The sequence below is a fragment of the Ochotona princeps genome, chromosome 27 (genome assembly GCF_030435755.1).
Source record: "Ochotona princeps isolate mOchPri1 chromosome 27, mOchPri1.hap1, whole genome shotgun sequence".
In the NCBI taxonomy this organism is placed as follows: Eukaryota; Metazoa; Chordata; class Mammalia; order Lagomorpha; family Ochotonidae; genus Ochotona; species Ochotona princeps.
The window spans coordinates 21,102,292-21,127,162 of record NC_080858.1 but is presented as its reverse complement, the minus strand read 5'-3'; the positions used below and the strand labels follow the sequence as shown (position 1 = coordinate 21,127,162).

General features: G+C 49.2%; 1 protein-coding gene across 1 annotated transcript in view; it reads right to left on the bottom strand.

Annotated features, from left to right (window-relative positions):
* The window catches only part of NTF3 (neurotrophin 3), a 58,294-nt gene extending 43,949 nt beyond the window's left edge, over positions 1–14,345 (bottom strand). Inside the window, exon 1 of the mRNA XM_004596358.3 lies at positions 14,237–14,345. Within this exon, the coding sequence (XP_004596415.1) occupies positions 14,237–14,254 (18 nt within the window). The 5' untranslated portion in view covers positions 14,255–14,345. The remainder of the gene's footprint in view (positions 1–14,236) is intronic.
* Positions 14,346–24,871: the final 10,526 nt, after the last annotated feature.

The following is a 24,871-nucleotide window of genomic DNA, read 5'->3' as shown; positions in this document are numbered from 1 at the left end:
GGATCATTGGGTTGTTGTGTTCTAATGAGATGACACATTTAAAGGTACCTGAACACCCTTAATGTCCCATGAAAGTTTCTCCTATCTCTGACAGTCCTCTATGCACCCACTATAGCCTCTCTGGTAGTCAAAGTTGGAAGAAACTTTAAGGAAGTACCAGAATCTGTTCTCTGGTCTCTGAGGTGGTAGGAAGTGGAATCAACCCAAATCAGCTGAACAATCTTAAGCAAGCAAGGAGTTCTAAGTATTCCAAAGGCAAGAATGTGCCAGTTGCATGACAAAGCTGCGGAGATGCAGGTAGTGGGTGGCACAGCATGTTGAGACTAAGCTAGTGCGGTACTAGTCCATCGCTACCGCCTGATGTACTCTACAGGGCACAGGTGCCTGTGTCCCAGCTGTACATCAGGGTCAGCCAGAGTATACAGAACCTCCCAGTGAGACAGGAAGAGTCAGAACAAGGGAGAGTTTGTGCAGCAAACGCAGGTCTCCGTGATGACACTGGAGGTCCCATTTGCTCCAACGAGCTTTACCAAGGACAGCTGCTGCATTCCCTCTTCTCTAGGGGCAGAGCTGAATGTCATCTGGGCCACTGTCACGCATGTTCTGCTTATATATGACCTCACAAAGCACTCTCCATATAGATCTACTACTGGCCAGGGAGGTTCTGTGGCATTGGATCATTTGCAGGAGATGCTAAATCTTAAACAGTTATCAGCACACATACATGTGCATGAGCCCACACACACTTCAGTCCACAGGTGTCATTCGTGGGTGAAGCTGTCCATGAAAATGGGACCCTCCCCACCCCCGCCTGGAGCCCCAGAAACTTTTATGTGTGTCCATATCCCACTGGGAGACAATGCAAAGGTATGCAACACAAGTAGCCTGGTCTGGAGCAGAACCTGTTGTTTCAGACATTCTGAGGTGTAACCCCTTAGCCATCTTCCTTTTTGATCCTGAGAGCAATCTCAGCAGTTAAGGTTACTTGTTTCATCTGTGAGACGTAGCAGCACTGTATGAGACATCTTGGAATTTGCTAACCTCTCCTAGAATCAGGTCAGAGTAGAGCAGCCAGGGATCCAGTCCGGCTTGTCACCTCCTCTCTGTGTTAATTCATTTGTTCACTCTTCCATGGATCCAGCCATCCGAGGGTCTGTTGGTAAACAACTAGTTCCTAAGCACAGCTGTCCAGGTTGCAGCCAAAGGTATCTTTTCAAAAACAAAGGAGGGCCTGCTTTGTCCAGGCTGAGCCCGAGTCTTCATTGCTCCTCATTGTCCTCCCCGTCTCTCCCACAGGCATGTCTATTTTCACACAAGATCTCACTCTGCTCTCTAGCAGGCACCTGACTGCACATTTCCTCCTTTCATCAGTCATTACAAACCACTTCCCAGACCATCAGGACACTTCCTGCGTATTTCCTGAGGTTTCCTGGATCCGTGCATATTGCTGGGAATTGCTCTCCCCTTCAATGCTGCTTGATCGCGTGGAGGGATTTCCCTTTCATCTCTTCTTCCCAATTCCCTGCTCTCCTTCTCTCTCCAGACAAGAGTTGCAGGTACCGTCATGCCACAGGAAAACACGCCATCACCAACTGCAATCCCATGCCAATCTCCTTCCTTTGTTTCCTCTCCATCTCAAACCTGACCTTCTCTAATTGCTCCAGCCTCGACTGTGCCTCTGTTGAGCAGCCCCGCAACATTTCCCTACCCCCACCACCAAAGAACTCAGGAGACTTGTTGCAGACAGCAGGTAACTTTATCCAGCAGCCCCGGGAGGAGCCCTTGGCGCTGAAGGGGGTGGGAAGATGAGCTGGGGATCTGTACAAGAACTGACAAGTCAAAGAAAAGCAATAGAGGATTATGGCAGGAGCAGAGATCTCTCAACCAGTAACCCAACCTAAATGCAATTTGCTTTCCTAGACCTACTAACAGAGTACAACACACAACATCTTTCTTCTAGTTTCTCTCTCTCTCTCACACACACATGCACAGACAAAAATATGAAGTAAATAGCATGTTTCCTTTGTGGTGATTCAAATGCCAAGAAAGAGCAAGAGAAAGAGTTACAAAAAAACAGTCTTTCCAATGTTTTAATCCACATCCATCAAAAGTGTCTCAAAAATGCGAACCAGCACTGTGGTGCAACAGGTAAAGCTGCCGCCTGCAATGCTGGCATCCCATATGGGTGCTGGTTTGTGGCCTGGCTGCTCCACTTCTGATCCAACTCTTTAATGGCTTTGGAAAGAGGCGAAGGATGGACCAAGTAAGTGGATCCCTGCTCTCACATAGGAGACACAGGTGAAGCACCTGGCTTCTGGCATTGGCCTGTTCCAGTCTGGGCCATTATGAAATCTGTAGAATGGGGTGGTAGATGAAAGATCTCTCTCTTGCTGTCTTTCCCTCTCTTCATGTAACTCTGAATTTCAAAGAAATAAATCTTTAAAAAGAATCTCAAGCACTTAAAAAAAATTCTCCAGGGGTGAGCATTTAGCTAAGACAATGATTAAGACCCCATGTTCCATATCAGAGAGCCTAGACTGGAATCTCAATTCTGTTCACAGAGACCTTGGGAAGCAGCATTGATGACTCGGGTAGATGGGTTCCTGCCATTCACATGAGAATCTCCAATTTTGACCTCCCGATTTCTGGCACCCGGGGAGTGAAACAGCAGATAGCAGCTCCCTTCCCCTCTCTCTCTATTCCTCAAATAAGCAAGGTAAATAGAAAAGCAATGGCAGAGTGAATTGTAAGGTAAAGGACTGTTAGACTTCAGCAACGACCATCACAAGGATTCTCAAGCAGTAACTTTGAGGATGGGGTTGTTTTTGACTCTGCACCATGGAGATGAAGCAGCACACAGACGCTGCTTAGAAGTGTTTCACTCCCTTGGATTGGCATGGCATGGCATCCCAAATGCGCTCTCTCTACCCGCAGGGAGATCACCCCTTGCCTACAGTGTTCTTATCTTAGGGACACACATCCAACGACCCTCTCTGTAGGCATCCAAATGGCACTATTGCTCCTGAACACTCTGGGTACCAGGGTACTACCACCTCCTCCTGCACACACAATGACACATGGTTGCACCATAAGGGATGGGATGACACCTAGACAACAAGAACCCCAGCCTCACTTCAGTGGTGAGGAGTCCCTGGTCTCTAGACAAGTGTCGAGTCTGTCCCACAATGTCATGCAGCTTTCTCAGGGGCATCTTTCTCACTCCTGGTGCTCCTTAATGAAGACTCAGTCAACTGGCCCATCACCATCTATTCCAACTCAGCCCAGCCTTCAAGACTCTTCTGTTCTCCAACCTGCTGTTGTTGCTGCTGTCATTGCTAAGCATCTGCTGGTGGTCATGCACATACTGTCTCTGTAAGGCTGGTTTCTACTTGCAATGAGACTGCCATGCCACAGGAGCTAAGGCTAGATCCTTCACTTCTGGGAATTCCACGTGCCATGGAGGACAAGGGTTAAGAGGGCTGGGCAGAGGCAGGACGGTCCCCTTTACATAAGACTTTGATTAAGCAGATACAATTATTTTGCAGAGTTTGTTACTGATTTATTTGCTTAGTTCCAATATTGCTGCTTCACTTCCCAAATACCTACAATAGCCTGCTCTGAGCCAGGCTGAAGCCAGGGGCTGCTAATGCAATCTTGTGTCTCCCACATGGGTAGCGGAAACACGATTATTGGAGCCATTGCTGCTGCCTCCCAGTGTGCGCATTGGCAGGAGTAGGATTAGCTGGAGCTGGGAATTGGATGCAGGTTCAACAATATGGTGTGTGTGTGTGTGTGTGAGAACTGGTGTCTCAGCTCCTGGTCAAATATCCGCTCCTGTGTTACGGATTTTTTAAATAGTCCTCCTTTCAAATTCTTTTAAAAAATCATTAAAAAGGATCCAATGTCTATTTCTCTCATTAAAAACAGGATGTGGAAAAAAAGAGAGAAAGAAAAAGTCACAAAGTTCCCTGAGCCGGAGGACCTCAGAAGACAGAAGTGGACAGTAGATGGCAGTGTATGCCTGTGTCAGAAGTGGTCACAAGAGTCAGAGCCTCTTGTGGGAGGCTGGCGGAAGTAGAGCCTGAACTCCTCGGATGGATTCACCTCCCCTGCCTGTGCTCTCTTCAGAGATCTTTCTGGAAATGGTACCAATGAGCACACACCCCTATCCATGCCCTAAGCCTTAGCATCTACACAACATAAACCTGGTCCCAAACTCTCCCCTTGAAGGACTAAAAACTCACATGCCAATGAGTTGTGAACATCCATTGCCAGTCATGGTGGTCTGGCACGAGGAATTCAGGAAGGAAAAAAAACCTCTGTAATGTGGAAATGGAGGCCTTTCCTGGACCATCTCCTGTCCCTCCCTTCCAGCCTACTCCTGTACCAGGAGGGTTCTGTGACATCAGGCACACCAGAAAGCAACACACAAACAGGAACCCTGGGTTCTGCCCTCCCCAGTACACAGGGATGGTAACCTGTTTCTCATAACAGCTCATAACCAGGATCTTCTCCCATACTTAGTGCAGGGCCGCTAATAGGATGCAGACTGAATCATCTTCATCTGTGCTCTGAGCTGCTTTCCAAGATTGAAAGAGACCCACACAATGAAACCCACCTCCTCGTGACCAAGAACCCACAGAAGAACAAGGGAGGGGAAGAACTGGTACAGAGAGGCCCTTAGAGAGAACAAGAGCAGTTCTTCCAAGAGGGAAAGGAGGGTGCATTCATGACCTTGAGACACAGACAAGGTACCCCACCTCCCTGACCTTGCTTCCTGGCCCTGTGCTATTACTGCCGCACCCAGCCACTGCCTCAGTCACCCAGTACATTTCTGTGGCTACCACTCTTCAAGGTGCTGGAGAGACACAGAGGAAGAAGAGATCCCTTTATTTACACAGCTCACATGCTAATGAGGAAAGAGGCATGCATATAAAACAAAGGGAGTCAGAGAAGGGGGTTCCAGACTGGGGGGAAATGGAAGGAAGTCCCTTAGAGGACGTGGTGACTGTTGAAAAGAATTGAAGGATGATTAATAATTTCATTGATGTTAGTTAGGCTAGTGTTGTGATAAGCCATGGCTTGCGATACCTACGTTCCATGTCAGAGTGCCTGTTCTAGTACTGGCTGCTCAACTTTCAGTCCAGTTCCTACTGATGCAATTGGGAAAACAGTGGGAGATGGCCCACGTGCTTGAGCTCCAACCATCCACGTGGGAGGCCAAAAGGAAGCTCTTGGCTTTTGGCTTTAGTCTGGCCCAGTCCTAGAATTGCAGTCTTGTGGGAAGTAAACCAGTAGCCAGCAGATGGAAGAGCGTGGTCTCTCTCCACTTCTGTCTTTCAAATAAATCTATCAACCCTAAAAAATTGTATTGTTGGTGAAAGTGGAGGATTAAGCACAGGAAGCACAATACACAAACAGAAGACAGCCCAATGCCATCTCAACGACAAAATCTGTCACTCCTATCGTTTTGCTACCCAGACATTCCCTTGCATTTATATTTTTTAAAAAAGACTTATTTTTAGTGGAAAGGCAGATTTACAGAGAGAAGGAGAGAGAGAGAGAGAGAGATCTTCCATCTGCTATTTCACTTCCCAAGTGGCCACAAAGGCCAAGCTGAGCCGATCCAAAGCCAGGAGCCAGAAGATTCTTCTGAGTCTCCCATGTGGGTGCAGGATCCTAAGATTTTAGGTTTGGGGGCATCTTCTACTGCCTTCCCAGGCCAGAAGCAGGGAGTTGGATGGGAAGTGGAACAGCCGGGATACAAACTGGTGTCCATATGTGATCCCGGTGCTTTCAAGGCAAGCATTTAGCCACTAAGCCATGGAATTCAGCCTTCCCCTGGTATCTGAGGGTATCTCCTTTTGATCTATCCATCCAAATTTTCTTATGAGTCCCCAATTTCTGAAATTTTATGGTAAGATAGGAAACACTTTAGAGAATGTCCAAGCCAGTAGCCTTTACATTTGTCATTTAACTCATGAGACAAGTGAGACCTGATGTGGATTAGGGACTTTCCAAAGTCACCGTTAGTGTCTGGTAGAGTTAGCAGTCTGAGCTGCTGGATCATAGTTCTGGAGTTTTCTGATTTGGCTTACTGAATTTGGCTACCCACAGCAATTTATCCCACACAAATATCTCCCCATGCTCCCCCAGCTTCCAACCCAGGATCTGCCACAAATCTGGCCAAGTTTGCTTCTTCAGCACTTTATAAACACACACTTACCCATATGTTCAATAACTTATCTGGCATCACGTAACTTAATTTCCTCCTCTACCTCCTCCACAGTTTTGTGCAGAAGTCCTCAAGACCAACAGGGATACCCAAAGATCCCAGGCACAGGCTATCAGGAGGCTGGGAAAGCAGCAGATTTACAGACTATCTGGACAGTTATAACCAGCAGGGTCCTCCAAACCAATGAGCCACTTCAACCCTCTCCTTCTCCAGAAGTGGACACAAAGCCCAAAGTGTCTGGCCCAAAGTCGTGCTGCTGGTTTGCAAGGTAGAATGTGGCCAGCTGGGTGTTGGGAGGGCTTCTCTCTAATTGTGGCACATTCCTGTTGAGAAATCTTCCACGTGAGCCCAGTGGAAGTAATTTGTGAACCAACACGAGCAGGTCCAGGATGCAAGCAATCCCAGACTGAGACCTTGACTCATTTCCCCTAAGGGACAACTTGGAGCCAGAGGGGGAAGATATTTTTAAACACTGGGGACTTGACTTAGAAGCAGAAGGAAGGGTGGTAAATTGCCAAATCCTGCCTATCATTAAAGAGTCAAAGGCTATATTCCCTGGAAGAGGAAAAGTTGACGTGAAAGATTGTCTAAATGGTGTTTCTGAGCACCAACTAAGACATTGGGTTACTGCTCTCCACTGACTGACCCACCGCAAATACCTTCACCTATGGAACAAAGTCGCATCCCATTAACTGCATTGACATTGTGAATGTGGTAGGTGGGAAGTGAGTGGAGGGAGAAAGAAGAGAGACTTCAGCGATAACTTTCAAAGAAGGCAACGACCATCCCAGACACTCATTTGGTCTCTCAACTTCTGGAACCACCCAGATAATTTTTTGCAGAGGCAACTGCTAGGGCTGGAGGAATTGATATTGTCTGTGTTGCTCTGCATTCACCACAGCCTGGCCAGCCCAGTCCTCACAATAACCCCTGTTCCCAAACTCCCAGCATGAAATCAACCTCCATTTTGGTCCTGGCCCAGACAGTGTACACTCTGGAAGAGCCACTTTCTCAATGCAGAATCAATACCGTACTTTTCACCGTTTTTCCCTTTTACCTCCATTCCGTTCATACCCCATTTCAGGACTCAAGAACACTGGGACCTACTACCTCCCGAGGGTGTGTGAATCAAAACCAGATGTCCGGCTCCAATCTTTCAGAGTTTACAAGGAGGCAATTGTGGCTTAAATCAATACCCACATTCTGGAAGGGCAGCTTCCCTTGTCAACAGAATGGAAAGTTAAGGAGGGGGGAGAACCCGTGGAACCTAAGACAGATGTGGCACATGCTTGCCAGCAGGTGGCTGAAACACCCAAACATTTTTCCCTGCACAGGAAAAGGAACCTTCAGGTGGAACAAGTTACCCTGTGGAGTAACAAACTTAGCAAAAGTGTATTGAGCACTTCTGGATGACTTCACAGAACGCAGAAAAGACTCAAACTGGCAGGTGACAGGCTTTAAGTGGACACAGGCTGTTGGGCTGGAAAGCCAGCACATCAATATGCAGTTGTGTGGCCATTAATGTATCCCTTCATCTCACAGAACCTCAGTGTCTCCACTAATAAATGGGATTATTTTGGGCATGGAGATCATGTATACAGCATTTTAGGTAATGTCTGCACCCAGCAAGTGCTTGAATATTAACTATCATCATCAGTCATTCTGCAAGTTGGGCCAATGTTCAAGCCTTCTTGGCCAAAAGGAAGCATTCTGGTAAAATTGTTTGCCTGTGACTCAGCTACTCTCTGAAAATAAACACAGAAGCTCATAACGGATATGCCAGGGTATACTTCTTGTGAAGCCTATCAGCACTGATTAAGGAAGAGCTGTTGCTACTGTAGAATCCTAGGACGATGGAGATAAGATGGAACTTGTAGATCTTCTAACTCAAGCCAGATCGCAGCCTGGATAGCAGAGCTGCTTCATGATGGAGCTCAGTCGCGAACCACCACCAGCAAATCAGGCAAGCCATCTTCTGCCTCATGCTGCTCACACCTGCCCTGGCCTGGGATCCTCTGAGGTCAGTAAGCTCTGGTCTCAGTCCTTCCCAAAGATCTCTGAGCACAGCAATGCACCATCTAGGGCCCAATAGATGTGGTCTCTGGAGATGTTGCTCAGCAGTGAGCAATTCAACAGACCATGTTTCGCTTTACAATTTGGCTTCCAGCTCAATCACAGTCCTTGTCAGAGGTTTGTTCTCCGAGGATGCCCAGAACCCCAGGAAGCCCTCCTTGGTTCCCTGATGAATATTGCTTAAGTCTGTGACAGACATGGAGACATCAACAACAAATGGGTTTCGATCAGATGTGTGGTGGACTCTCTCTCTCTACCCTCTTAATAGTTTTAGGCAAAATGAAAGGCTGAGTAGTAGAAACTGTCCAACGAAGACTATCTTACATTTCTTAGGCTATCTATTGTACGTATTCTCGTGAGTTCTACAGTGAGTCCTCTGGAAGGCTAGTTTTGTCTGGCCTTGACCTCAGTAGAAATGGTCCAGGCAAAAATGAAATGGATCTTATGTTGGCTTCTACTTAGAAACACACACACAGCTCTAAACACAAATGGTCTGATAGGCTCTGCCCTTCATTTGTTTGCATAAGCTGACCCACCTTTAAGACACAGTATGATGACAATCTGATCTGAATCAGATGCTTATACAACTGTCACCTCTAACACACACACACACACACACACACACACACTCACTCTCACACAGTCTCACACACACCCCATACTCTCCTTTTTCCATGTGGCAGACCTTAACACAAAGTACATATTCAGACCTTATCAGTTTTTGTGGAAGGTTTGATCCTTTTCCAGCAAACTCAAATTTAAACAAAACCTAAAATCTTAAAAATGGCCATGGGTCCAACAAATCTCCAGTGCCAGAAACTGCAGACCTCACTGAAAAGCACAACAGCATCTGGTGAGGTCTTGAAGCAAGCTCGTGGTTTGTAAGGATCCTATGAATTGGGGCTCCACCCTTTCTCTTCAGCCGACACAGGAGTGGAACGGGAGAATCAGATGGGCTCAAGGAAAGAAGTCTGAAGAAGCTGAGCAGACGCTGCCTGCTCAGCAAAACATCCGGGATGGAGGGGAAGAGGAGCCGTCTGAACAAATGACACATCTGGGAGTGCAACTGCAGAGATGGGGCATGTTCTGGAATTAAATGCTGCTGGCCTGTCCCTCCTGGGGAACTTGAGACCCATCAGTGATGACCTCTTCCAATCAGCATAATTGGCCCAATCTTGCCAAGAAAAGCAACAGAATTGGTTTAGTGCCTCCTGGAAATAGCTGAGCTTCTGACTATTTATGGCCACTGAACTCTAGGATGAGAGCCTGAGGCTGAGCCAGGAGTTGACAGGCAGCCTCTCCATGCCTCGGTCCTCATCTCTGGGAAAAGTGGCTGTGCCCGACTTGCTACACTGGGTGGGGGCTACCGGCATGCTTAAAAACCCAAAGCCCAGGCTCTTCTCTTCCCAGGCAGACCCTTGCCTGCCAGGGACTCCCAGAGCAGAAGAAAGCAGGCATGGATGTCACCCAGGATGGTTGGATTTGGCTCCTTCTGATACAAGTGGTGGCTCTGCCCAGAATAACTACTGACCTCTCTGTCCTCCAAGTCACACTGGTTTGGTCAATAGGGTCTGCATCCCTGATGTTGAAAAATAGGAACATGCCTGTCTCCCATCGTTAATCATACAGATTCTTGAACCTTCTTTCTTCTCAAGAGATCAAAGGCCTTTCAGATTTCCATCAAGCAGAGTCTAGGCTTGGCTGCCTCCAGGTTAGGATGAGTAAACCCACGCACAGTTACAGCAAAAAAGTCCTGCTTACACAGTGGGTAGCAGTAGAGATGGGATGAGTGCGGGCTGTCGGGAGGCAGCGACCCCCCTTTCACAAAAACTTACATGCTAACTGTCAGCTGTGTTCAGCTAGTTCTGAGAATTCTGTGGAACCAAAGACACCCAGTTTTGATGTGATGTGGAAAAGTAAACACAGGAATCTCATCTTTATTGAGTCCTTACAGACTTTGTCATTTTACAATAAAGGAGGACAGGGATGGTGAATGAGAAAACTTCCCAAGTCATACTGTTTCAACATGGCAAGACTTACTGAATTGAGGCTCTGTCCCTGGGACTCTCCAGCCACCAAGCCTTTTGATCAATGGTCAAGCTCTATACCAAACCCTTCTTGAAGAGGGGGACTTCCCATAAAAATAGCATAGAATCTCAAAACAGAGCATGTAGGATGATGGGAGTTTACAACTGCCATGAATTGAGTCCTCCTCTCGGCATCAGAGCCTCACCAGAAGAGGGGTTCTATCTTCCAGCCCCAGCAGGCAACTCCGTGTCCATCATCAACCTTCACCCTGCTTCCTGCTCTGATCTCAGCCAACTTCATCCTCCCTCACCCCAAAGCCTCCAGCTCTTCTTGTGTACATATCACCACCCCCATTTTGTTCCCTCTTAATAGACTCATTTGGAACATGCAAGAGACTGCTCACCCTTGCCCAGACACACAGAATTCCTGCAAAAACACCCCATAGATCCCCTCACCAGAGCTAGAGTGTATGTTCCTCTCGCACTCCTGGTTCATTTCTTCGCAGCTGCTTTCCACCAGTGCTCAGTGCATGCACGAACATGTATATGCATGCTCAGGTTAGTTTGACATGGAGGCCAGGAAACATTAAAGAAGAACAAGCACTCTCAGCTCACATCTTTCTGGATCCCAAAAGCCCTCTCCTCTGACTCCACCTAAGAAGCAGGCACTGCGCACCATCAGGAATGTGAACCTGCAGTGTGGGTTCACTCTGACCTAGCCAGCAACACCCTCTGATTCCCAGTCCGCTGGCTCTACAAGCAACAGTCATACTTCAAGTATCCACCATTCCCTATCTTTAGGCCCACTTCTTTTGTCAAAACCACAGATAACATTCAAGTCATCTTTCATTAGTCCTTCAAGATCCACAAACCTCTCCTGGAAAACAATTCTAAGCCTTGAAGAAACGTCTGCGAACAATACAACAGTCATGAACCAAGGCTGAGGAGAAATTTTCCCCCCAGGCCAACATGCCATGCCTCAACATCCAGAATCATGCTTTAGTTGGCATTCAATTCATTTTAATTACTAATAAATATCAGTAATAGCGAATTCCCACACTGCATAAGAAACCCACTTTACAACCTGATCCTACACAGCTCCCTGCCACTAAGCGTCCAGTTCTAGGCACACATCCTTGTTTCCCACCCAGTGCCAACACACAAGGTCCTTTTCTCTGTAAGTAGACACGACTTGCCGCCCCCCCCCCACAAATCTTCTGCAATTCTCTTTTCTCTGGGGGAAGCAGGGAAGGAAGTGAGGCAAACATCCACGCAGCACCGTCCCGGCAGGCCTTGTTTCTCCGTAAAAATGTCTGTGGAAACCACAGTTTTTCTATCCCCTATTTGCCATCCTGGCCAAATTTCCTGGTGTAGTTCTCAAGTTCACACTCTGATCCCCTCCAGCTCATCTCCCCCCTCTGGTTGTCACACACCCCTTCGGTCATGCTCAGACAGCCAAGGTCCCATAACCCTCCACCCTTTTGAAGCGCGCCCACGCTGCACACCTACTCCCACCCGCTCCGGGTGCCGGGTGCAGTGGTGCACCTGCCATCTGCCTTCCACACCCGGCACACCTCCTGCTCTGACACCCTTTCCAGGTACAGAATCCTCATTAGCTGTACCTGTATTCTCACAAGCTCCCATCTCCCGCTGTGCACACAGACGTCCAGACTCCTCAGAAACTCAAGACGCCTCCCGGGCAGCGCCACCCCCTACGAGGGCAGACCCTGGGAAAACTTCCTGGCCACCCAAAGCTCTCCATTTCCCTCCTCAGGAAGACGGATCCCAATCACACAGAACCAGCTCCCATGCAGTCCTCCTGGGCTCGGAATCTTCCCCCATGCGCCCAAGATCACACACTTGCAAAGTTTCTTCTTCCCGTCAGTCCCTCTGGACAGCAGCAGCCGGTCTCTCTCTCCTGTACTCTCTCATCCTCACGTTTGTGTGCTGCAGCCCCAGGCGCAGGCGGTTGGATTGGATCCGTTTGCCTTCTGCCTCTCAACTTTCTTCGTGCGACAGGTCAGGAAGGAATTGGAGCGGGAGCGCAGGCCAAGAGTGCGCAGGCGACCTTGAGTGTGGTGACAACAGTACAGAGAGTAAAGCGCCCTCCACCTGCCTACGGTCTCCGACCTGACACGCAGAGCGGCTGGGGTTGCATTGGTGTTCTCCTTCGCTCGCGTTTTTTTGCGGGTCGGGAGAGGGCACCTTTGTACAAAAAAGCAGCGTCCCCAGCACATTTGGTATGGACTAAGTTACAAACATCAGCCTCTGGGAGTGACACTCAGCCTTTCTATGCTCCCTTCCCCCAATCGCGCCAGTCCCCTGCATCTCTGTGTCTCCGCCTCCAACACATAAAAACTAAACCTCGGGCGAAAAGCCTCTGAGCTCCCCCAGCTCCAACCCGGAGCTCGGACTACATCCTGGGAGCGGAGTCTCAGCGTTGCCCGGGAACCTGCCGCCAGCCGCAAGCCGCAAAGTCAGACCAGACATTATGTTTGGCATTCCTGTCCTCCCCCACCCCCCAGCGCCCGCTCTGGAATCCCACCCTAGCCACTGTTTCATGGAGAAGGGTCTTTCGCAGTCCGGGGTCTCACGCCACTCCCGGAGGGGGTGTCAGTACTGCGCATCTGAAGCACAGATGAGGAACGCAGCAACCAGATTCCCGCAAAGGAGCGGCGCCTCCCGGACGCGCACCCACTCAACGCCCTGGAGTCACAATCAGAAACCCCCTCCCCCGCCCCTCGACCGCCGGCCCCCCATTTCCTGCCCTCTCAACTTGCAAACGTCCTCAGTTTCACTACCAGCATGCACCAACTGGGGAGGAGTCTAGGGCCATAGGCAGGTTGGTGGTTTGTTCCTTCTTTTAACTCCCGTCCAGCTCTGGAGATCCCCAGTTCTCCCAGCCTTCCTCCACAGGCACTCAGATTCCTAGAACTCGCTCGTAGAAACCGCTAGGAAAAAACCCAGGGATGACCCAGCCGGGCGGCCCACCGCTCCTCCGCTGAGTCCCAGAAGTACGGGCCTCGCGCGGGACTCCAACATCTGCGCAGAGGCCCAGGATCCCGCCAGCAACCGGGTGGATGCGGGCGAGCCTCTAGGGCAACCCGACTCCAGTGCAGGTACACGGCCGAAAGCCCCGTCTCCCGAAGTGGGAAGTGCCCACCGTCCGGATGCAGAGCTGTGTGTCCCCACCCCCAACCTACAACAAGTCAAGGGTTATGGTTGGGGGCGTGCGGAGAATTGTGCAGGGTGGTGAGAGGAGCGCAGGGAGAGTGCCGGGAAACTGCGGCTGCACCGTAGCCTCCTGGTCGCCCAGGGTCTGACGGCCACCCCCTTTTGTTATAAGGTGCACGGAGCGCCTTCTCCGAGGAGCGGTGGGTTGGGGGGCCGGGCAGACTCCCTTTCTTGCTCGTGCTTGGTCCCGGCTTCCCCTCGCCTCCGCTCCCCCCGCCCGCCCCTTTCCAATCCAGGTCTCTTAAACCTGATCACTTTCCCAGATTGAGGGTAGTTTCTTGCAAAGCTAGGAAGAAGGCGGAGGTAGGAGGAGTGTTCGTGTGTGTGTGTGTGTGTGTGTGTGTGTGTGTGTGTGTGAGAGAGAGAGAGAGAGAGAGAGAGAGAGAGAGAGAGAGAGAGAGAGAAAGAAAGGTGCATGAGTGAGGAGGGGGATGGTGGCGGGTTGAGCCTTGGCCTGGGCAGAGCCCAGCACAAACTTTGGGGGAAGGCGCAGACCAAGGAAAGTGAATGCGTGCAACGCGATGGGGGTGGGGCGCAGTACGAGTTAGGAACCCCTTCCCCGCGGAGGTCCACGGGGAGGAAAAAAAAATCCCACCGCACGCGCGCCACCATCGCCGCCCTCCGCCCCCGGACCTGCCCACCCAACGTGCCCGCTGCCTCCTCTTACCGTGGCAGAAGTAACCATGGCATTCGTGTGACTGTTTGCAGGGACGTCGACATGAAGAGAAAGGTGGACGCGAGCTGGGTCATCCAAAGTCTTCCCCCCCTCCCCAAGCCCGCCGCAGCCACCACCCAGCTGGGGGAAAACGAGAGGAAGAAAGAAGAGCGCAGAAAAGTTGCGTTGAGCTTTCTGGCGGGGCGGTGCGCGGAGCTGCTCAGTAGGGAGAGGAACCTTCAACTCTGAGTCCCGTGAACAGAATCTGCGCGGTTATAAGCAGCCAACCCGGCCAGATGGCTGGGCGCTCAGCGCCTTAACCCCTTGCGCGCCGCGCCTCCCGCCCCCGCTCCCGGCCCGCTGTGCACCCGGCAGGACCGCGCCCGGGCGCTCTCGGACTTGGCTCTGGAGGCCTGGAGGGGAGAAGGGGTCATTCTGCTTAGTTTTTTCGTAAAAATAAATAAATGAAAAGAAAACAGAACTTCTCAATTAAGAGTTCTTTAGTGCGCCCCCACCCCGTCCCCATTTCCCTCTTAGAGATCCTAAGGGGGGAAAAAACCCACAAGACGTTTCGTTTATCACTACATTTAGCACGTTAATATCTTCTGCCTTATTTGTCCTTTTTCTTAAAAAACGTTTCTTTTCATCTTCGTTGTTGCTTTCGTGGCAGAGTGTCTGCGGTGGCAGGAGGGCCTTGCATGCCGATTGGGGCTGCAACACCTACTCCTTGGCCAAGCCTTAGCTCCTAGCAGTTCCAGATCTCTCCTCACCCTCTCCCAAGCCCACCCTACTCTCCCTCCAACCACCACCCACAAGCCGCACACGCCCTAGGACCCTCTTCCCCCTTCAAGCCAGCAGCTGCAGGGAAGGACACCCAGGGCGCATTAGTCGGCACTCCACCGGGGGAGGTCGAGTCTGCGTGTTGGGGCTGGGGGCTGAGGGGAGCGAGGGAGGGGCGGCTGCGCCCGTGAACTTGCCCGAGCCTGGACTGCAGAGGGGGCTGTGTTGGAGTCTGCCCTCTCAGCTCAGCCTCTGCTAAGACCCTTCTTTCCAAACCGGGCCCGCAACAGAGCACACCCGCTGGGCACCTATCAGTCTGTTTTTGCCGGGCGCAAAGAAGACAGCGAGGAATCCACTTAGGCGTGGCACCCCTAGAGCCGGGATGCTCTGCTCGCTTCACCTCCCCATCTCAGCTTCATTCGAGGAAAGGATGGGGTAGGGCTGGGGGGGATGAGAATCTGCCCTGGGTGATAAATTTAGCCGACTGTTGGACCCCAGGCAGGCCAAGTTCGTTCCCTCTAAATTTACCGAGTTAAGTCATCTTCTTTCACGCACTTGCCGTCGAGAAGGAGGGGGTGGGGAGATCTGTTATTTAGGGATTCCTGGAAAAGGAGAGGGGGCGAGTGGAGTTTCACACCCTTGCCCTCAAACCTGTCCTCATCCTGGATGCCAGGGGAGGTGGACCCCCTTCCCAAATACCCCCGACGCAGTTTCCTGCCTGGACGGAGGAGCTCCTGCGCCCCTGGGGGAGGGGAGCAAGCGAGCGAGCGAGGATTCCGTCTCCTCCCCGCCCTGATAGTAGAGACCTCTAGGAAGCAGCCGGCTCTGTGTCGCAGCCAGGGGTCTGTTTTTGTTTTTAAAGCCCCATTTTCGGAATTGTTTGTGCATTTGCCCGCTCACCGAGACGCACCAGAATTGCCCAAGGTTTCAGGCACAAACCAACGCAGGAGAGGAGACGCGAGGTCCGAGGGGGGCGGTGGGTAAGGAAGGGGAGACGGATGGGGCTGCGTACAGGATACATTGTACCTGCCTCGTCATCACCGCAGCCGGCGACGCCCACGGGGGCCCAGGGGCATCGCCTCCCCGCCACCCCTCCGAAGGGTAGGGTCCTCCTTCAGCTTGCTCCCTTGGTGCCAAAACCCGACGTTTTCCAGCGAGTCTTCCACCCCTCCGCGCCGCGCCACATGGGTTTGGATGGGGCTTCTCTGCTGAGTCTTGGTTTTGGTGACCCCCCCCCCACCTCCGCCCCTTTCAGTTGGCCCGCCTCCCTCCTGTCCCCCACTTCCCGCACTTGCCCTTTCCCGCTCTTCTCCCGTCCCTCCTCCTCCCCACCCTCGTCGGGTGCCAAGGAGGAATTCAGGCCCCGGCTTGGGCTCCTGGGGCCGAGTTCTACTGGCCCCCTGCCTCTGGTTCTCCGTGAACCTGACTGAGGCAGGGAAAGAGGTACTTGGCTCCGCTGCAGTGAGGAACGGGTTAACTACAAGTGCGGACTCGACCTGCCCGCAGCTCCTCTGTCAGTGGCAGTGTGGGAGGGAGGAGGTGGGGAGAGGGGCAAGCTTCAATTTGAAAAAACTCTGTAGAGGAAGAAAAGGCAGTCCAGAGGAAGCCTCCGACTTGTTCTGCAGATGCGGTGCGCTGCTTGGAGGCCTGGTTCTGCCTCGGCCTACAATAGCGGGGCTTCCCAATTCTCAGGAGCTGGTGGGTCTGCCCCTGGGCGCAGTGAAGACACCTTAATCTTGCCAAATAGGCGCGACTTCTTCGGGGGAAGGAGGAAGGAGCGGTGGGGGAGAGACGGCAAGATGGGGAGATTCCGCCTGCAGGCGGGAGTGAGCTGGAGACGCACTGCTCCCCGCACGGAGTGCGTTCCCACCGCAGTCCCCCAGCCCCTGGCCTTTGTGTTAACTCAGCTTCTAGCAAGGTGTGCGGAGCAGGAAGCCCGCACTTCCCTTCACAGCCCTTTCCTTTTCCTTCGTCTCTCATCTCAGCTCTTCCTTTCCCTGTCGGAGACAGCGGCGATGTGACCAGAAAAGTGGATAGGCTGAAGAAAATAAAATAGAATAAATTCCTAGAAGGATTTTATTTTACAAAGCAGACTAAAAGCTGCTGGGTTGTCAGACACTCCGGGTGTGGAGCTACCTAAGGTGGTAACTTTGAAGCCAACCTGTGTTTCTAAATCAAGGTGGTTTTCTTTCTTTTTTTCTTTGTGTTGGAATGGCTGTAGTGGCAGAGATAGACAGGCAAGGGCAGAAGTGGGAAATCAACCGGGGAGTTCGTGGTCGGGAGCCTGTGCAGGGGACAGCAGCCCTGACTAGGTTCTTTTTGATGAGACGGGTAATTGCCTCTCCAGGCTTGACTCTGTGGTCAAGGCTTGGACCCTCCATCTGTTGATTATATTTTTAGGTCACTCGTTCCCTGCTGCATCAGAAGGGAAGACCTGGATTCCTGAAAGTTGTCTGAGAGCACAGGGGACCACAGCGAGTGTTTGAAAGCCCTGTATTTAAACTCTTTCCTAAAGGGACTTTCTGGAGCTTGCCCACGCGAATCCTTTGCAACAGCACCACTCTGTGGTTGAAATGCTGAACAGAAAGAGAATAGGAACGCCCCAGGAGCTCTGGTGAAGGAGAACCCTTATCTAAGGTTCCAAGGCTCCTACTGTGTAAGAAGTGGGGAGGATGTGGGGCGGGGAGGAGAGAGCTCGTCACGTGGCCAGGAAGGAGGTTGCAACTTAGCCTAGTATGTACTTAATTCATTGCAACATGTTGACCCAGGAAATGAGAGAATTGGACTAAGTGGCCTCCCAGGACACTTTCCTCTAAAACCACATGTGAGGAAGAAAAAACTGGATTATCCCGCTTCCTTACAGCTCCCTTCCTCACCGCCCCCACCACATTCAGCACTCTTGAGTGTGTGCCCTTTTTCATGGATTTGTCCTTTCCTTGGAGATGATAAAAAAAAAAAACACATACCTTAGTACATCACGCAGCATTCACAAGTTTGGTCTTCAGTTGCTGGAGGGTGCAGAGGGCAGGACTGGCACCAGGGCTTGCCATCTCCTCCACCCCGCGCACCCAGAGGACTGCAGGTGCCTGAAGTCTGTTGGGAAACAATGAAAGGGAAAGCAAAGGGTGTCCTCACTCAGACTGGAATCTCCAGGCTCCTCAAAGGCGGTTTCCTGCTACCTTGGCTTTCAGGCTGCCTAGCCTTTCCTGCGCGAGGAGTAATGGCTTTCTTACCGACCCACAGTCACACAGTAGATCCAGTCAATGAATCATGGCCCAGAGCCCCCAGAACCCTATAGGAAACCTTATGCTTTTTTCTGCAAAGTTGTCCATGGAAACCAAGACTTGTCTATGTCTTTTATACACAGTCTAGGTTTTACCCCAAATGTGTCCCATCATATTTTTAAAAATAATAAATCAACAACAAAGCAGGCTGGTGCTTTGGCTCAACTGGCTAGTCCTCCTCCTCCAAGCACAGGCATTTAATAAGGATGCTGGTTCATGCCCCTGCTGCTCCACTTCCATCTAGTTCTCTTTTGTGGTCTGGGAAAGCAGTGGAGCATGGTCCAAAACCTTGGGAACCTGCACCTGTGTGGAAGAAGCTCCTGGCTCCTGGTTTCCAACAGACTAGGCTCTAGCTGTTGCAGCCATTTTGGGGAGTGATGCAGCAGATGGAAGATCTTCCTCTCTCTCTGTGAACCTGCCTTTCTCATAAAAATCAATAAATTTTGAAAGTAAAAGTACAGCTGTGTCCTAAGTACCACCCTGGATCTCCTAAAAAGGTGAAATTCTGTGAGCCCTCATGTTCCCTACCCTGCGCTCAATAATCAAAGACTGAAAAGCCTCATGCTTAGCATGACTTTCCCCCAGAGGGACCAGAAATAAAACCAAAGAAGAAACCCAACAACATGCCAGGCACTGCAAGTGGCCAGAAGTGGGGAGTCTGACTAAACCTGGATTCACGCTGCCTCCTCCCCGTGAGGCTCTGTCCGCGAGGGGAGGTTCCTTCTCTTCTCAGAACTCCATCTAGAATTGGCAGGAACAATGCCAGCCTCACAGGAGAACCAGGAGGACTGATTCCCCTGAAAAGTTCAGCACAGCGCTCAACTCCATGTGAGCATTGCTCTGCTGTCTGAAGGTCCAGAACATTCTCTGTCTTTAGAAACAAGATCATGTCTGGCATGGCTTGTGGGCTTCCACAACGAGGATGTCTGTGTTCCCCTTTCATACGAAAACGTCAGGCACTTAGAATGAAGTGGTGGGCATTTTTACAAATTGGTAAGGCTCTGCATGTGAGCCACAGCGCGAAAGTACTCAATGAAGGATTTCAAAATCGCATCTTGTTTATTTGCTGCTTTTCCAGTAGTATCACCTCATCATTTTAAAAGGGAATTCCATCACATCCTTCAACTCTCCAACAGATTGCATGGTCTCTTACTGGTCTGTTGTTATTGCTAATTATGTTCTCGGGCTTACCATTGAACAATATAATGAATTACACTGAGCCACAATCAATCAACTCATCTGGAGAAATAGCATATATATTCATAATTATGCTTCCAGAAATTACTCGTAATGATCCAGAGAAGGTTTGCATTTCTACCACACAGGTGGATATAGAGATCATAATACAGTCTCCTGTTTCACTCGTCACAACATGAATTCCTAACCACCTTATAAATTAACTTTATGTTGCACCAAACTCTGCTCATAAAAAAAAAAGGCATTCAGGTTTCCTAGGTAACTAATGCATTTCCAAAGGGAATAGGCCTCAGGGGACAAAGGGAAGGGAGTGGGGGAGGGGAACTGAAGAAAAATTTTTAAAAAATCCGTTTTGGCCCCGTGTGATATAAACAAAATATTTCATGGGGAGGAACCCATAAAGTTTTATTGCCTGGGTTTGACATGGATATGGCATTGCCATTAATTCCTTCTTTGGACAATAAAATACTCTGCAGGCTGTCCCTCCCATCAGAGCTTCCTTCTTCAGATTGATTTTCACAAAGGTTGAGAGCGATCTATATTTTCATTCATCTGCTGCTCCACATGCCTCGGCAGCCAGCTGGCTCTGGAGCCTTTCACAGGTGTAATGAGGCATCACCGAATAGCAAGATGGAAGGAAAAAAAATAGGGACTATGTAGCGGTTTCAAAATATGCGGATGCTGTGGTTACTAGAGACCTTGAGAGCACTGGAACAGGTCTGTAAGCCGAGTGGAAGGCCGGGGCCTGCGTGTTGAATTGATGAAGCCAAGGGCTTGTTTCCCACCCAATGGCCTTTGGTGGCTTCCTTCCTTTGGGGGAGAGGTCTCCAAAGATGAAGAACATGTTGTGTGCTTGGGAAGCTGGAAGGTTGCAGTTGGAATGGAAAGCTTAAATGTAAGCTGTAAGAACAGAGTAACCCTCAAAGGGAATGAAAGCCACAGAATTCTTGCTGGACTATGCGTGGAATATGGAACAAGCAGAGCCAGGCTTGCCACTGCCTGGTGGCTCAGGGAAAGTAGCTGAACTCCTCAGTTTCTTAGTTTTACCTTTGCGTACAAGGTATTTTAACTTTGTGTTCTTTGGCAACAAGGAGTATAAATACAAGCAACACACCATGCAGTCAGGGTCCTGTGGGAGGAGGATGACTAAAAGCCAGTGCATGAGTAAAAAGTCAATTACAAGGCCTGTGCTGTTTCTATCACATAATTCATTCTGCTGAATATTGAGGTAATTTTAAGATTTGCTTGGTAAGGGCCCTTGAGTGGTATGAAGGCTTGGGAAAATCTAGGGGCCAAATAGTCTATTGACAGAGCTATGTTTTTCTGGTAGGAAGGGATACAGTAGGCTGGAGAAGTATATGTACAAAAATCAGGGATCTGGACAAAGGAGGATGGGAACCCTGTTCTCTTGAAGAACACTAAGAGTTTGTCTATGGGGTAGGTGCTGTGACCTACCAATAAAAGCTGCCACTTGCAAAACTGGTATCCCATTATGGGTGTGCACTTGAGTCCTGGCTGTTCCACTTCCAATCCAGCTCCCTGTCCGTGGCCTGGGGTAAGCAGCAGCAGATGGCCCAAATGTTTGGGATCCTGTCAACTACATAAGAGACCCAGATGAAGTCTTGGCTCCTGGCTTTGGCCTGACTCAGCACTGGATCTTGCAGTCAACTGGGGAGTGAACCGGCAGATGAAAGATCCCCCCCACCTCTCTCTCACCCTCCATCTGTCTCTGTAACTCTGCCTTCAAAAGGCAGATGGTTCTCCACAGGCAGATCCAATGCAAAGTGTGTGCACTGCGGTGGCAGGTGAGGAAGGTACAACCTTCCTCTTTGTGTCTCCTTAACAATAACTCCTCTCCCGTGGTTCAGAAAAACCAAGGGACTTCATCACTGAATCTTTTCCACTAAGGTTCCTGTGTCTGGAGCGCCCACAAAACACTACAAAGAAGTATCAGGTCTTGGGAATGAAGCAAGCTGAATTCAACTAACATGAAGGCTCTGCACTGCTGTTGCTGTCCCCAACACACACACACACACACACATGCACACACACACTACACACCATTTACAGACAGACACACCTCAAGCACACATCTGGTGGCTTGCTATATTTACCAACCAATTCAATCACAACTTTGCTCCTGTGCCAGAGCAGGCTGTGCTCAGGCCCCATCCAGAATGCAAATAATGCTGAAGCAACAAAGGGTAGCCCTGCTGGGAGCTCAGAACTGCAAATGCATAAACTCCCAGGGCAGAAAGGAATGTTAGCAGGTGGAAACTTTCTTTACAGATGATGTTGATGGTAATAATAGGGCACATTTATTGAGTACTAATGGAGTGTCAGAAGCTTAATAATCTTGGCATTATATGTCACACACTCTTTTAAGCATTGTGAATATTTATAAACATAAGTGGGTGCTTCAAAAAGAAGCTAGAAAATAGGCTTGAAAGATACGTTTACATTAGTGCAAGAATTTTTGAAATCCATACAGAACGTTTTTTTGTAATATGCATTTCCATTAACTTTCCATTAACTTCATGTACCTTGATTTCAAATTATTTTCCACCCGAATAAACTTGTCTTTTTCATACTTTTATTTATTATTTGCTTATTTAAATGACAATTATATAAGCAACACACACACTATCTATTTCACACACATAAACATACACACAGAGCAAACTTGTATTTTCTATACCCACAGGTCTAGGGCCAAGCCAGTCACTAACTAGAAGCTGGCAGCTCAGTTCAGGTCTCCGCCATGCCCTCATGACTTCAGCCGTCATCGCTGCCACCCAGGAACTGCATTGACAGGAAATAGAGACCGGAGACAGAGCTGGGAGTTGAGCCCAGGTACTCAGGGGATACAGGTGTCTTAACTATTACTAGGAGTTCATTCTCTAAACTTAACTTTTAGTCCCGATTTCTGTGGGCTTTCTTGATAAATCATCATGGACACACACACACATACACTGGTTTTAATGCCAAACTAATGCCTGGTGCAGGTTTGAGCTCCACTGTATAGTCTTAGACAAGCTACTTGTCCTCCTCAACCCCTCAGCTTTTTTTTTTTTTGAAATGTATGAAGTGGAAATAATGTAAGTATTTTGTTGTGAGAAGCTCAGCTGCCCATCACCTCCACACCTTTCAACCTTGGCCTAGGAGGGGAAAGCACCTTGCTTAGTATCACACAGAGGAGCTCAGACATGAGCTAGCCCAGTGCCTCCGGTCTATCCCAATGCCAAGGTCAGCAGTAAGAGGGTTGCAATATGTGTACAGTCAGTTCCTGTGGCCCCACAGTTATCCTAGAAAGGATGAGGGAAGGAAGGAAATACAGGCTGTGAGTAGGGTAGATTCAAGTACAGCTTGAACCTTCTTAGGTGACCATAGCTCAGGACACAAAGATTTGGTTCATGATGGGAAGGGTTGATTTCAATGCCCACACCCCACCCACAGGGTTTCTCTGTGCAGGATACAACCTGTATTACTGTTCATGACAGCTTTAGATATGATAACTCCACAGGCTGATTAGAAAAAATAAGCCAGACTGCTCCATTAGCTTTTTTCTAATCGGACAGGCCTTGACTACAAATGTTAGAAGGCTTCTTATCCAAAATGCCTACTAGGATCAAGTTGTTTTAGGTACAAAAACTTGGGGTCCATGTTTCCTGTGCAGTCACAAATGTCCTCTCATTCAAAGGATGCTGCTTCTAGAATAGACACACACTTAACTGCTAGTTTGGTTCAAGACTTCATAGACAAGTCCACTTCAAATGGTGCCTCTCAATGAGCCTTAAAACCCCAAGTCTTAATCCTTCCCTTGTAAGTGCTGGGTTCCCATATGGGGTCTGGTTTATGTCCTGGCTGCTCCATTTCCCATCCAGCTCTCTGCTTATGTCCTAGGAGAGCTTAGTTCCTGGTTCCCAGCTTTGAATTAGCTCAGCTCTGGCTGTTGTGACCATTTGGGGAGTGAACCAACAGATGGAAAATATCTCTCCATCCCTCCCTCTCTCTGTAAATTTGCCTTTCCAATAAAAATAAATAAATCTTTAAAATAGCACAAAAAACCCCTTAATCCTCAGCTAAGGCCAAGATAGCAACCATCAGGTTTTGGATTTATGTGCCACTGCCTCACCATACCAGGCTGTCTGTCTATGAACAAGGGTATGAGAATCCCCTGGGTCCTCTTTTGACTGAAAAAGGTTTTCAACAATGGGCTCAGAAGTTAGAACTGTGATGCTTTGGCAAGAGTAGAAAGAACATGCAATATATAGAGACTTGAGATACAATGTAACTTATAAATTAAGTACAGTGAGAAATCAGCAACAGGTGGGCATTGTGGCACAGTGGATTAAGTTGCCAATTGGGGTATCCATATTCTTTATTGGAGGGCTAATTGGAACCCCAGCTCTTTAGCTTCCAATTCAGTTCCCTGCTAATGTGCCTGGGGAAGCAGTGGGTGGTAGTCTAAGTAGCTGAGTTACTGCCACTCACGTGAAAGATTTGGGTGGAGTTCTTGACTTGTGCTTCCTCCTGATCCAGCCCCAGCAGTTGTAGGCGTTTGGTGAGTGAACCAAAAGGACAGGAGAATGCACAGGCTCTCTCTGTCTCTATTCCTCTTTCTGTCATTCTGCCATCCAAATAAATAAACCCTAAGAAAGAAAGTCACAATGGTAACTAATAATAAAACAGGAAAATTATAGCAATACGCTGTAGTAAAACTGATTTAAAACTTCTGAATTGTTTATTTTTGGAATTTTCCATTTGCTATTTCTAGACCGCATTGACTATGAGTTACTAAAACCATGGAAATTGTGAAGATGGGAAGACATGAAAATTGTGAATAAGGGAAAACTGCCATAATTAGACGTCTTTTCTTTTTCAAAAGTGTAGTACGGATGACCTTGTACAATTCACCCTGAATAAATATTTTCCTCTGTATTTTTCTTGCTTCTCCATTTCCTTTCTACAAAAGATGATGAAAAAGACCCACTTATCTAAGGGAATATCTATCTGATAGAATTTTTGTTTTACTTTTCCTCTCAATAAAGCTATCACTAAAACATCGAGGGTCAAATTCTCAGCTCTGGTGCTGGCACGGTGGAATAGCAGGCGTTCATCCTCTGCGGAGGTGGCTGCTGCTTTGTGTCCTGGCTGCTCCGCTTCCAATCCAGCTCCCTGTCGATGGCCTGGAAGCAGTAGAGGATGGCCCAAATCTTTGGGACCCTGCCCACATGTGGAAGACCTGGAAGACAGCTGGCTGCTCCTAACTTTAGATCAGTCCAGCTCTGGCCATTGTGGCTATCTGGGGAGTGAACCAACAGATGGCTCTTTCTAACTTTTTAAAGTAAAATTTTAAAATCTTTAAAAAAGTTCTTGCTGCTCC